The sequence below is a fragment of the Heterodontus francisci genome, chromosome 16 (genome assembly GCF_036365525.1).
Source record: "Heterodontus francisci isolate sHetFra1 chromosome 16, sHetFra1.hap1, whole genome shotgun sequence".
NCBI classification, from domain to species: Eukaryota; Metazoa; Chordata; class Chondrichthyes; order Heterodontiformes; family Heterodontidae; genus Heterodontus; species Heterodontus francisci.
In genome coordinates this window covers 82,642,024-82,655,470 of record NC_090386.1, presented here as the reverse complement: position 1 = coordinate 82,655,470, position 13,447 = coordinate 82,642,024, and the positions used below count along the sequence as shown (strand labels likewise).

General features: G+C 45.2%; 1 protein-coding gene across 1 annotated transcript in view; it reads right to left on the bottom strand.

The window, feature by feature from the left end:
- Positions 1–13,447, bottom strand: part of LOC137378259 (translocating chain-associated membrane protein 1-like 1) — a 125,205-nt gene that overhangs the window by 31,612 nt on the left and 80,146 nt on the right. Inside the window, exon 6 of the mRNA XM_068048501.1 lies at positions 7,635–7,719. Within this exon, the coding sequence (XP_067904602.1) occupies positions 7,635–7,719 (85 nt within the window). The remainder of the gene's footprint in view (positions 1–7,634; positions 7,720–13,447) is intronic.

The following is a 13,447-nucleotide window of genomic DNA, read 5'->3' as shown; positions in this document are numbered from 1 at the left end:
ACAGTAGGGTCATCTGTCTGCAGTGCCAGTTCAGCCTCCTCTGTTGGAGCTTGTTTGGCCATGGACCAAGTCACCACACAGTCAGGGAAAATGCCGGGGTCCTTTTCCTGCAACTGCTCTGTCTCCCTAACCTCTTTCAGTCTCTCTAAAACTACTGGGAAGCCATCAACTTCGCCCCTGCCAGATCATTACCCAGGAGCAGGTCGACCCCGTCCACAGGCAAACTAGGGACAATCCCCATGGTCACCGGTCCCCGATATAAAGGTTATGGGCATACACCACCCTCCGATACCATTCACTGCACTCTCTTGGGGAAAGGTCATGCCTTTTCCCAGCAGAAGGGATCTGGTTGCCCTATATCAGAGTATGACTATGGGCTTGCTTGCCTCACTCGAGTGGTATGGGGGTTACTCTCCCTTGGGGTACAAAATCCTGATAACCTTAAGGGATTTTGTTAAATTTTCCCACACCCACAGCAGTCGTTTACTGGGTCCTGCTGCTGCAGTTTAAAGGCACAGCCTGTTTTGCTGTGCTTTCCATCAGGGCCCCTTCACCTGCACTGGTCTGATGTGCCCTGATTAATCCCACAAGTTTCCCCCGTAATTTCCAGCAGTCAGCTCGGAGGCGGCCTGCCTTGTTACAGTGGAAACACACAGGTCTTCGGGTCTCACTCCTGCTCTCAGCACCATCTTTTTTGGCTTGAGGAGGGCCCCTGGTGTGTCCAGCTTTCCTTTTTCGTCCAGGGCTGCTTGCGCTCCTACCACCTTCCCACCTTTCATCCTATTTGGGTTTGTGGGGGTGACTAGGGAAGAGCTTTCCTTGGGGTACCGACTTATGTACGAGGGTAAGTTCATCAGCCAGAACGTCAGCCTGCCTGGCAGTGTGAACCTTTTGTTCCCCTAGGTGGGTTTTAATAAAAAGGGGAAGTGAGTTTTAAAACTCTGAGAAGAGTTCTTCTGAGGTTTTCATATGTGGGCTGTACCTTAAGTCTCTTATCCACTGGTCTAAAGCAATCTGCTCAACTCTTTCAAACTTCAGGTAAGTTTGCTTCAGGCTGCTTTCGGAGGGTTCAGAATTTCTGGCCATACGCTGCAGGGACTAGCTCATATGCCCCAAGAATAGCATTTTTAGTCATCTCATGATATGATGAGCTTTCATCTGGCAACAGTGAATAAACCTCATGGGCTTTTCCTGTCAGCGTGCTTTGTAACAACTGGGTGTTGTTGGCTGGCCAATTCAGCTGTCTCGCAAGCTTTTCGAAAGTGACGAAAAATGCTTCCACATCTCCCTCACTGAACTTTGAAATCAACCGAGAGAACTTTAAGAGCTCAGCACATGGCCCTGAGCTAAGGGTAGTTCCTCACTAACCATGCTTCCACTGGTGGTATTGTATCGCCCTAGTTAATTCAAGCTGCCTTAGCTCTCTTCCCTCCTTCTCCTTCTGGAAAGTTCTCTCCTTTCTTGATACTCTCTCTGCTCTTTCTCTCTCTGGAATTCCAATTCGAGTTTCCTCTGTTCTAATTGCATTTTTGCTAACATTATCCTGTCTGTTTCTGACTCTAACCCGGTGTCTGAATCTTCAGGTTCAAGTGAAAAATGGTTGGCCAGAAGTCTTAGGATTTTGGATTTCTTGGCTTTTGCAAGGAAAGTAATCCCTAACTGCCTAGCCACATTCCTCAACTCTTCAATAGGTGGGGCCTTAAACCTATCCCAAGTTACTTCGCCCTGGCAGCTTTTCTTGAGTTTAAACAAGGAAGAGCCAAGTTTATTATACTTGGGCAGGTACTGGCCTCGGATGTGGACATGTTAGTATTCTAGCAGCAAAAACCACAAGAAAACCTGTATTGAAGTTGGGATCAATTTGGTTTTCCACTTCCAATTTCTCGTTTGTTGTTGGGTTACAGTCCCAGACTATAGCCCCCAAATTTCTGTTATGGCCAAGTGAGGAGGGAGCCTCAGGCTCCCCTCCTGCTCCTTCCTCTTATTTGACCGAAACAGGGTTTATTCCTTTTAAACAGTAGTTTTGCTTACCACCTCTGTGATTGCAAAAGAACCAATCGGATAGGCTTTCTTGAGTTTAAACAAGAGAGAGTTAAGTTTACTATACTTAACACTTTAACCTGATTTTAAAATACCCTACACGTTCACACGAGAATCACACACACATGTAGAATACAGGAGGGAAAATAGATTTGGTGGTTAGATTAAAGTCCAGAATAAATGGAACTTAAATACAGTCTGTAAAGTGGGTGACCCAGTAGTCCTCGGCTGAAGCTGTATTCTTGAAGTTCTTGGTTGGTCAAAGTGCACTTTGGCTGGCTTGCTTTGCTCAGGGTTTTCCTGAAGGCAAAGTATCTGTAGTTGGCTCTCTTCCCCTGGTTGCTGGCTGTAGGAAGCTGTTGGCTTGGAGGATCTCCCAGTCGCAGACGGATTTCACTTGATGTTTTCTGGAGGAGAGAGAACAAGAGCGAAAGAGGGGCAGCAGCCTTCTGTGCTGCTGTACACTCAGTTACTGCTTGTCTGTGTAACAAAACATCCAGTTTCTTCAGAGATGAACAGACAGTCACATCATTCTCTCACTCTCCTTTGTTTTTAATGAGGTCCAAAGTATAAAACCCAAAACTTCTCTTATGTGGGGTTGGCAGTGTTTACACCCTGAAGGAATATCTTCTTTTCTGAATGCTTCAAGTAGGTTTGGAATGTCCCATTAACGAGGGTGATCTGGCTAATCTACTCAGTTACTTGTTCTGGCTGGGCTTCTTATTAGACCTTTTGTTTCCAGTTCAATCTCCTGGTATTTCGGATATAAATGCCAGTGGCCATCTTGGCTGCTAGTTATTTTTAAAAAGTTACTGTAAGGTTTTTAAAAAATTAAAGTCTAATGCAAGTTTCCAACCGACAAATTAATATTTCCCATTTGACATCTAGGGTTTTCCTGACAAGGGTATATATGGGCAATGTTGTGAAGTTGAAAGCAAACGGCATTGGTAGGTAATAGAATCTGATACTTGAAGCTCACTACTGGCTTAAACAGAAAACTGAGGTTATACATAATCTGGTTCAGTTTAAGTGTGAGGGAAGTGATGGAGAGGCAAAAATGAATGTCATCAGCATACATGTGGTACCTGACCCTGGTCAGTGTCTTGATCAGGATAAGGGTATTGAAAGCAGAAGTACATACGTATTAGGAGCAGAAGTAGGCCTTTCGGCCCCTCTAATCTGCTCCACCACTCAATAAGATCATGGCTGATCTGTGTGTCTCGAATTCTACACTCCCATGTACCCCCAATAACATTTTTTTTCTTTTTTTATTCATTCATGGGCTGTGGGCATCGCTGGCCAGGCCAGCATTTATTGCCCATCCCTAATTGACCTTGAGAAGGTGGTGGTGAACTGCCTTCTTGAACCGCTGCAGTCCATGTGAGGGAGGTACACCCACAGTGCTGTCAGCAAGGGAGTTCCAGGATTTTGACCCAGCGACAGTGAAGGAACGGCGATATAGTTCCAAGTCAGGATGGTGTGTGACTTGGAGCAGAAGTGCAGGTGGTGGTGTTCCCATGCATTTGCTGCCCTTGTCCTTCTAGTTGGTAGAGGTCGCAGGTTTGGAAGGTTCTGTCCAAGGAGCCTTGGTGCATTGCTGCCGTGCATCTTGTAGATGGTCCACACTGGTGCCACTGTGCATCAGTGGTGGAGGGAGTGAATGTTTGTAGATGGGGTGCCAATCAAGTGGGCTGCTTTGTCCTGGATGGTGTCGAGCTTCTTGAGTGTTGTTGGAGCTGCACCCATCCAGGCAAGTGGAGAGTATTCCATCACACTCCTGACTTATGCCTTGTAGATGGTGGAAAGGCTTTGGGGAGTCAGGAGGTGAGTTACTCGCCACAGGATTCCTAGCCTCTGACCTGCTCTTGTAGCCACGGTATTTATATGGCCACTCCAGTTCAGTTTCTGGTCAATGGTAGCCCCTAGGATCTTGATAGTGGGGGATTCAGCAATGATAATGCCATTGAATGTCAAGGGGAGATGGTTAGATTCTCTCTTGTTGGAGATGGTCATTGCCTGGCACTTGTGTGGCGCGAATGTTACTTGCCACTTATCAGCCCAAGCCTGGATATCGTCCAAGCCTTGCTGCATTTCTACACGGATTGATTCAGTATCTGAGGAGTCACAAATGGTGCTGAACATTGTGCAATCATCAGCGAACATCCCCGCTTCTGACCTTATGATTGAAGGAAGGTCATTGATGAAGCAGCTGAAGATGGTTGGGCCTAGGACACTACTCTGAGGAACTGAGATGATTGACCTCCAGCAACCACAACCATCTTCCTTTGCGTTAGGTATGACTCCAATCAGCGGAAGGTTTTCCCCGATTCCCATTACTCCAGTTTTGTTGGGCTCCTTGAAGCCAAACTCAGTCAAAGGCTGCCTTGATGTCAAGGGCAGTCACTCTCACCTCATCTCTCGAGTTCAGCTCTTTTGTCCATGTTTGAACCAAGGCTGTAATGAGGTCAGGAGCAGAGTGGCCCTGGCGGAACCCAAACTGAGCATCACTGAGCAGGTTATCGCTAAGCAAGTGCCGCTTGATGGCACTGTTGATGACACCTTCCATCACTTTACTGATGATTGAGAGTAGGCTAATGGGGCGGTAATTGGCCTGGTTGGACCTGTCCTGCTTTTTGTGTACAGGACATATCTGGGCAATTTTCCACATTGCAAGGTAGATGCCAGTGTTGTAGCTGTACTGGAACAGCTTGGCTAAGGGTGCGGCAAGTTCTGGAGCACAGGTCTTCAGTACTATTGCCGGAATATTGTCAGGGCCCATAGCCTTTGCAGTATCCAGTGCCTTCAGTCGATATCACGCAAAGTGAATCGAATTGGCTGAAGTCTGGCATCTGTGATGCTGGGGACTTCAGGAGGAGGCCGAGATGGATCATCAACTCGGCACTTCTGGCTGAAGATTGTTGCAAATGCTTCAGCCTCATCTTTTGCACTGATGTGCTGGGCTCCCCAGTCATTGAGGATGGGGATATTTGTGGAGCCACCTCCTCCGTTAGTTGTTTAATTGTCCACCACCATTCACGGCTGGATGTGGCAGGACTGCAGAGCTTCGATCGGATCCGTTGGTTATGGGATCACTTAGCTCAGTCTATCGCATGCTGCTTATGCAGTTTGGCACGCAGATAGTCCTGTGTTGTAGCTTCACCAGGTTGACACCTCATTTTGAAGTATGCCTGGTGCTGTTCCTGGCATGCCCTCCTACACTCTTCATTGAACCAGGGTTGGTCTCCTGGCTTGATGGTAATGGTAGAGTGGGGGATATGCCGGGCCATGAGGTTACAGATTGTGGTCGAGTACAATTCTGCTGCTGCTGATGGCCCACAGCGCCTCATGGATGCACAGTTTTGCACTGCCAGATCTATTCGAAATCTATCCCATTTAGCACGGTGGTAGTGCCACACAACATGAAGGAGGGTATCCTCAAAGTGAAGGCGGGACTTCGTCTCCACAAGGACTATGCGGTGGTCACTCCTACCAATACTGTCATGGACAGATGCAACTGCGGCAGGCAGATTGGTGAGGACGAGGACAAGTATGTTTTCCCCTCTTGTTGGTTCCCTCACCACCTGCCGCAGACCCAGTCTAGCAGATATGTCCTTTAGGACTCGGCCAGCTCGGTCAGTAGTGGTGCTACCGAGCCACTCTTGGTGATGGACAGTGAGATCCCCCACCCAGAGTACATTCTGTGCCCTTGCCACCCTCAATGCTTCCTCCAAGTGCTGTTCAACATGGAGGAGTACTGAGTCATCAGCTGAGGGAGGGTGGTAGGTGGTAATTAGCTGGAGGTTTCCTTGTCCATGTTTGACCTGATGCCATGGGACTTCATGGGATCCACAGTCGATGTTGAGGACTCCCAGGGCAACTCCCTCCCTATTGTATACCACTGTGCCGCCACCTCTGCTGGGTCTGTCCTGCCGGTGGGACAGGACATACCCGGGGATGGTGATGGCAGAGTCTGAGACATTGTCTGTCAGGTATGATTCCTGGAGTATGACTATGTCAGGCTGTTGCTTGACTAGTCTGTGGGACAGCTCTCCCACCTTTAGCACAAGCCTCCAGATGTTAGTAAGGAGGACTTTGCAGGGTCGACAGGGCTGGGTTTGCCATTGTCGTTTCCAGTGCCTAGGTCGATGCCGGGTGGTCTGTCCGGTTTCATTCCTTTTTATTGACTTCGTAGCAGTTCGATACAACTGAGTGGCTTGTTAGGCCATTTCAGAGGGCATGTAAGAGTCAATCACATTGCTGCGGATCTGGAGTCACATGTAGGCCAGACCAGGTAAGGACAGCAGATTTCCTTCCCGAAAGGACATTAGTGAACCAGATGGGTTTTTACAACAATGGACAATGGTTTCATGGCCATCATTAGACTAACTTTTTAATTCCAGATTCCCTTGCCTAACAAGAATCTCCACGCCCGCCTTAAAATTATTCAATGACGCTGCCTCCACCACCTTCTGAGGCAGAGAGTCATAAAGTTGCACAACCCTTTGAGAGAAAAAAATTCTCCTCATCTTGGTCCTAAAAAGGCGACCCCTAATTTTAAAACAGTGCCTCCTAGTTCTGGACTCCCCCACAACAGGAAACATCCTTTCCACATCCACCTTGTTAGGACTGTTCAGGATCTTGTATACTTCAATCAAATCTCCCCTCACTCTTCCAAACTCCAGTGAAAACAAGCTCAGTCTGTCCAACCTTTCCTCATAAGACAACTCACTCATTCCAGGTATCAATCTAGTAAACTAGATTGTAGATGGACAATAAAAGTGAAAGATTCTTTTGCAGATCAACAGCGGCATTGATCGTTGAAAGCCAGAGGAGGGAGTTAATTGAAGTTTAGAGATCAAATTATGGACAGGCTTGGGAAAATAACTTAACCCTTTTTTTTAAAAAAAAGGGTAACAACTGTGGAGTCGAAAATAGGCAGTGAGAAAGGAATGGTAAAGGAAGCAAGGTGGTCGCAAATATTCACAACAATGTGTGAGATGGTGAGATCAAAGGACTGGCCATGAGTTTGAGTTCAGAAGTTGATGTTATGCGTGAGGTTAAAGGGCAGATAAATCAAGGGGAGTGAGAGACAGAAAGTAAAATTCAAAAGGTGGCAGTTGAAACTAGCAAAATCGAATAACAACTTGGTGCACAAAACAAGGGAGGTAGTTTTGATAAGGAAGTAAGTAGTGTAAAAAGCTCTGCATAAGCAGCAAAATGGATACACAACTTCAGAAGCAGTCACACCACTGACTGGCATTTAATATATATACACACACACGTGGGTTCTGCAACATTTATGGAGAGAGGAAGAAATTACACAATAGCAAGGAATTGGACAGTGGTTTCAACAGAATTCACATACAATTCAACATCCTTTTTGAATATTAAAGGAACAGCAGTTCCTCAGAGGGTTTGAGTCAGACATCCAAGCACTGCACAATCTTAAAGGTTACTGAACCACTCAAATATTTAGTTTCCAATAATGGCACTTTTTTTTTTGCACAATTTGCCACTTCTACCATTACAATTGGTTTTAGATGTTAATATAATGCTCAATAGTGTAAATAACAAAAAAATGTGTATATAATTACCTTTCTAACTTTTTGAAAATAGAGTTCTGGTAATGCGTGGAGCCAATAGGCGATCTGGCAAATGTAGAAAAATTTTGCCTGAAAGCTGAACAAAATAATACATTGAAAGTACAGTATAGCAGCTTTAGAATCACCAATTATACATATATATGTTTCAGTTTTTGCAAAACATGGATCAGGTTGTATAACAAATAATTCTGTGCCCATGATCCTCCACAGACTAAGTTACTGTGACTCAAAAAGGATGATCAGTCAGAGGTAGTTTGAATGAAAATGTATTTTGTGGTACCACATTTTCAAACAACATGTGTATATAATCCGGCTGTTATTAAAGTTATAATGCTCTCCTCCCTGAAAGCCTTGATTCTTGCACTCCTAGGAACAGGAATAGGCCATTCAGTCCCTTGAGTATGCTACACCACTCCATTGGATCATGGCTGCTCTCTATCTCAACCACATTTAGCCACCTTTGCTCCACAACCCTCAATACCATTACCTAACAAAAATCTATCAATCTTATTCTTAAAAGCTTTAATTGTCCAACCCTCCAGAGCTTTTTGGTACCACTCCAAGTGCTGCTCTCCGAGTAAACCCAAATATTTATTCAGTCATGTGCAGCTCTCTGTTAACCCCAATCGGTTCTCACCCAAGTTGCAGATGAGCGCGTTTTCCATAAGGAATGATTGGAAAGTGTTATTCAGCGGGACTGTTGGATATTTAATTTCCCTTTCCTAGCTCAATGATGCAGATACCAATGCTGGTCACACTACTGCCTTACTGGCCAAGATCAGGCCTTCCCGCCACTGCTGCAATTTCACGAGTGGCGGGGAGGGGACAACAGACCACCTGCCCCAGGCCAATTAACTGCCACTTAAGGACCTCCAGCCGCCGCCGCTGCTGCTACATTACCAATGGCGGACAGGCACTTTGGCAGCTGAGAAGGCCGGCCAGTAAAACCTAGCAGCCTCCTTGCAGGCTGGGGGTTGGGGCCCCTCAGCCCATGGAGGGTCCCCCATGGCACAAGCCACCCCCGCTTGAGTGTCGCTCCCCCCACCCTCATAAAACAACACCCCACAATGCCTCGCTGGAGCCCAGCCAATTGTCCCCAGCATGGCCCCACATCCTTAATTCCGGGGCCCCTTCCATTGCTGCTCCTCTCGCTGGGTGCAGTCCTAGCAGTGGCCACTGCTCCTGGTGGCACTGCTGGGAGTGGGACTGAAGAACAGCTGGCCCTTTGGCTGGCAGCTCTTGGAGGCAGGACCTCCTGCCTCGTGGGGCCAGAAGTCTCACCCAAAGCTAATTAAGAGCCTGGGCCACGTAAAATTACAACCAACTTGCTGGCTGGTGGAAGGGGCCTCCGCCGAGACATAAAATTCCAACCAACTGGTTTGCTTGGCTTTGTTCCAAACTGGACAATACATAACACTTCAAAAAATAATTCCTCAGTTGTGATGAGTTTTAAGATGGCCTGAGGAAGTGATAAAGGTACTAAAAGCACAAGCTCTTTCTTACTGCTTCCAATTGAGCGTATTGTAAACACCATATTAGATCAATAGAGTCATGCTGTAATTAAACTTACTACCATATCAGCAACAGCGACCGTGGCCAGAATTTTCCCAGCCCATTGGCGACAGACTGGGAGACAGGGAGTCTGGCAAAATGGCTGGGAATACCAGCAACGGGAAAGATGGCAGCTTGGCCGCCCATTGGGTGGCCTATTGAGCCACTTAAGGGCCACCTGCTGCCTCCGCGGGCATTTTGCGCATGTCGGGAGGGCCCATCACCGCGTAGGGAGACTGCCCAGTGAAGCCTGGTGGTTTCCCAGCAGGCTTTGGGGAATTGGGGCCTCCTTTAGGGGCATTCCATGGCTTCCCCCAATCTGACTTGCCCTCTTTGAGAACGCCCCGGTATTGAAGTACCTTCTCCCTGGAGCTAAAGCCTAAGCTGAGGCTACAGAGCTGCTGGTCCTCTGGGCAGCAGCTCTTGGGTCAGGCTGCCGTCCTTAATTTTACGGCGGCAACCTCTTAATTGCCTGCTTCCAGCAATATGCCATCCCAGGTCTAGCTGCTGGTCGAAGCAAGGTCGCCTCCCGCTTTCAGCCCTAGCAGAGCGACTTCCCCATTAATGGTAAGATTCAGCTCCTTGCTGCAGAACTAGAGCTCAAAATAATTTTTTAATTGCTGCTGCAAAACAAAAGAGGACCATGTTCTTGTGGTACTTAAAAAAAAAATCTCTTTCATGGATACAAGTGAATCTTTAGATACACTAAATTCAAGCTCTGAAATATTTTCTCCCCTTCAGTTAGTATCATACTCCAGTTATGAGCTGACAGAGAATTTGTTCCCATGTCAAACTATAACCAAATTTTAGAAACATGACCCAAAATAATCTATATCCACATTTTGCATTTTCTCAAACTGAGATTCAAAGTTCAGCATGCAGCAAATCAGGAAATCATGAAAGTACTTTTGCGCAGGCTTGCTACACCATATCACCTAAACATAATTTTTAACAACAGAGAGCAAAGTATGAGGAAGTGTCTGGCAGTACTGTGTTCTTATTGAAGCTTGCGTGTCATTCAGGTTGGATTACTGGCCATGGTTCATGCATGCTATCAAAATCTCTAACCCCGAGTTTTCTGTTCTCAGTTAAGATGACATAATTGCATTTGCAACTAGCCACCCCCACCTCCAGATGAAAGAGGGCAAAATTAACTGAGTTCTTATTCCTCATCACCAACCAGTTAGAAATGCAGATAGCAGATGAGTACAGTATTGAGCTCATCTGCGATGCCTCTTGTGGTTAAACAGCTTGGCAACAGTCACCATCAAAGCTTACGTATAAAAATGGCTGCACAGGTGCTGGTGCCCATGGAACCATAGTCAATGCCTTCAGAGGAGGATGAGGAAGGGTAGGGGAGGGGGATTGGGGCTCCTTATCACCCATCCATAGAGAAAGCAAGTATGGGTGGAGAAGAAAGTGGATAGATGGTTAAGGGTCAGGAAAGGCAGTGAAGTAAGGTGGTGGTGGTGAAGATACAGGGATTGAACAGGCAGTCCAAAGAGGAAGAGATTGGGTAGTGATGGGTTGTGAAGGAGGAAATGGACAGTGGGAATTCGAAATGCTGCCTGCACCTCCTTTCCCTGCCACACCACCTCCCACTCAAAACAAAAAAAGAAATGGACGATGACAGAGATGCAAAAAACAGTTAAGAGGAGACTGACTGCAGGAGAGAGAAAGAGAGAGAAAGAGAGAGTGAGAGAGAGAGAGAGAGAGAGAAGAAATCAACATCACAAAGACATCAGTGGCAGGTTAAGTTTAACCATATTCTCTGAATTACCACGTGCAGACCCATGACAGGTCAATATTAGCATTTTTTCCCACTGCTCATTATCCAGTAAATAAATTAAAAGGTATTCATATAAGCAGACATTCTAGAGAACTATTATACAGCGATTAGGAACACAGGAGAAGGCCATTCAGCCCATCGAGCCTACCCCACCAATCAATACGATCATGGCTTATCTTCCACTTCAATGCCTTATACCCCACACTATTCTCATATCCCCATATGTAATTTGTATTTAGAAATCTGTCAATTTCTCTTTTAAACATACTCAATGACTGAGCTGCCACAGCCCTCTGGGGTACAGAATTTCAAAGATTCACAACCCTCTGAGAAAACAAATTTCTCCTCCTCTCTGTCCTAAGTGGCTTCCCCCTTATTTTGAAATTATGTCCCCTGGTTCTAAACTCCCCAACCAGGGGAAACATCTCAGCTGCATCTACCCTGCCTATCCCTTTAAGTATTTTGTAGGTTTCAATGAGATCACCTCTCATTCTTCGAAACTCTAATACAGGCCCAGTTTCCTCAATTCCTCGTCATAGGATAGTCCTGTCATCCTGCGAACAAGTCTGCTGAACTTTCGTTGCACTCCCTCCTGGTAATAATATCTTTCACAAAGTAAGGGGACCAAAACTGCACACAGTACTCCTGGTGCAGTCTAACCAAGGTTCTAAATAATTGAAGCAAGACTTCACTAATCCTGTACTCAAATCCTCTTGCGATATAGGCGAACATACCATTAGCCTTCCTAATTGCTTGCTGCACCTGCATGTTAGCTTTCAGTGACTTGATGAGGATACCCAGGTCCCTTTGTACATCTACACTTGCTAATCTCTTACCATTTAAGAAATACCCTATATTTATTTATTTTTTTAAAAAGAAAGTCATGTGCCAACGTGAACTGGGAGAGGGGAAGGAGAAGAGAGAGAGAGAAAAGTACCTGTGTGTAATTCTGACAACTATAAACAAATTTATCAGATTTAGGGACAGAATCAACAGGTAGCCTAAAATTACTCCACAATCTGCCACTTTAAAAGTAATATCACGTTGGGGATACCCGTAACTTAAGTCACGACGAATGCATGTTCTGCTGCACTTTAAAACTACGTTACAGACTTATATTCAGGGTTATTGGGTTGGTTAGCTTCTTTGATTCTTCTTTTGTAAGTTCAGTCGCCTTGCTCTGTCTATTTTTAGACTTCTTCCACCCACCAGATTCCTCCCCTCTCCACTTTTTAGTCACCCTTCAAGCCACTTCCTTTGTCCAGGAGGAAAGGCTTCAATCAGTAATAAACTGCAACGACATCTACAACAGCAGACCAGATTGACACCCCACTGGGTCAAGATTTTATAAATAAAGTTCAGCTGTAATTATATTAAACCAACATATTTAAAAGATTAATTTCTTCTTAATTGAAACAGTTGCTTTGTGGTGTCCAAGAATAGACCTTCAACCGAGGTTTGTTTGAAAAAAAAAGTGGTCTGTTGAAAGGAGAAAATAAAGGATCTGAATATATAATGTTAAAATCTCGCTTCTGCACTAACGTATGTTGTTCTTTAAAAACTCTACCATAGGTATTGAGAACAGGGAATTGTCGATAAGGTATACTGATATCAACTGCAATAAATAACTTTTTTTCCAGCTTGCACACTATTTTGTTCGTTTTTATCAATTTCGGTCAAAGATCCATTTTTTCCTTCTCTTACTTTTCCCCTCCTCTCAAAGCTGCCAACTCTTGCTGGAGTACAATTCCATGGGTACCCACAGCCCTCCAGTATTTCACCCAAGTGATGTTTGTGTGTGAACCTAGACCATGAGTTTATTTAGCTGTGGAGGGCATCATTGCTAAGTTTGATCCTGTTTTCACCATGCACTTTTGAGCAATCACTAGATAAACAACCTGCAAGAAATTGCTCTCAATGAGTTTTAAAAAAAAAGCGTAATTTTTCATCTGTTAATTCACGACATGTACCAAATCGTATTTTTAGATACCACACATTTCAAAACACATATTTCAAATTTACACAATCTTGCACCCATTTCATCAGCAGGATCTCAGTGGCAGAAAAGAAACATGTATTCATCCATTTCACATTGAAATAAAAATTTCACACTCAGGAGTAGAAACACTCCATCACAGGTAATCCCACTGCTGCTCCAGTTTATATCACCTAGCCTATTACAATCCCAAATCAAAACTGGAATCTTTTAAATCTAACCTAAATGGCTTATGTATTGCACCAAGTGGTCATCAACTTGGCCATAGGGGAAGGTATACTTGCTGCATTTTGGCAAGCACAAAGTGGAGAGAGGAAAAACCACAGCTGGTCAATGTGGATATGCTACTACATGACCCCAGCATAAACCAACATCACCCTATGATGTTCAACCTACTGAAATAGCTGAAAACAGGGTTTTAAAATTAAACATGGAATAAAAGAACTTGGAATTCCTAGTGACTATTCC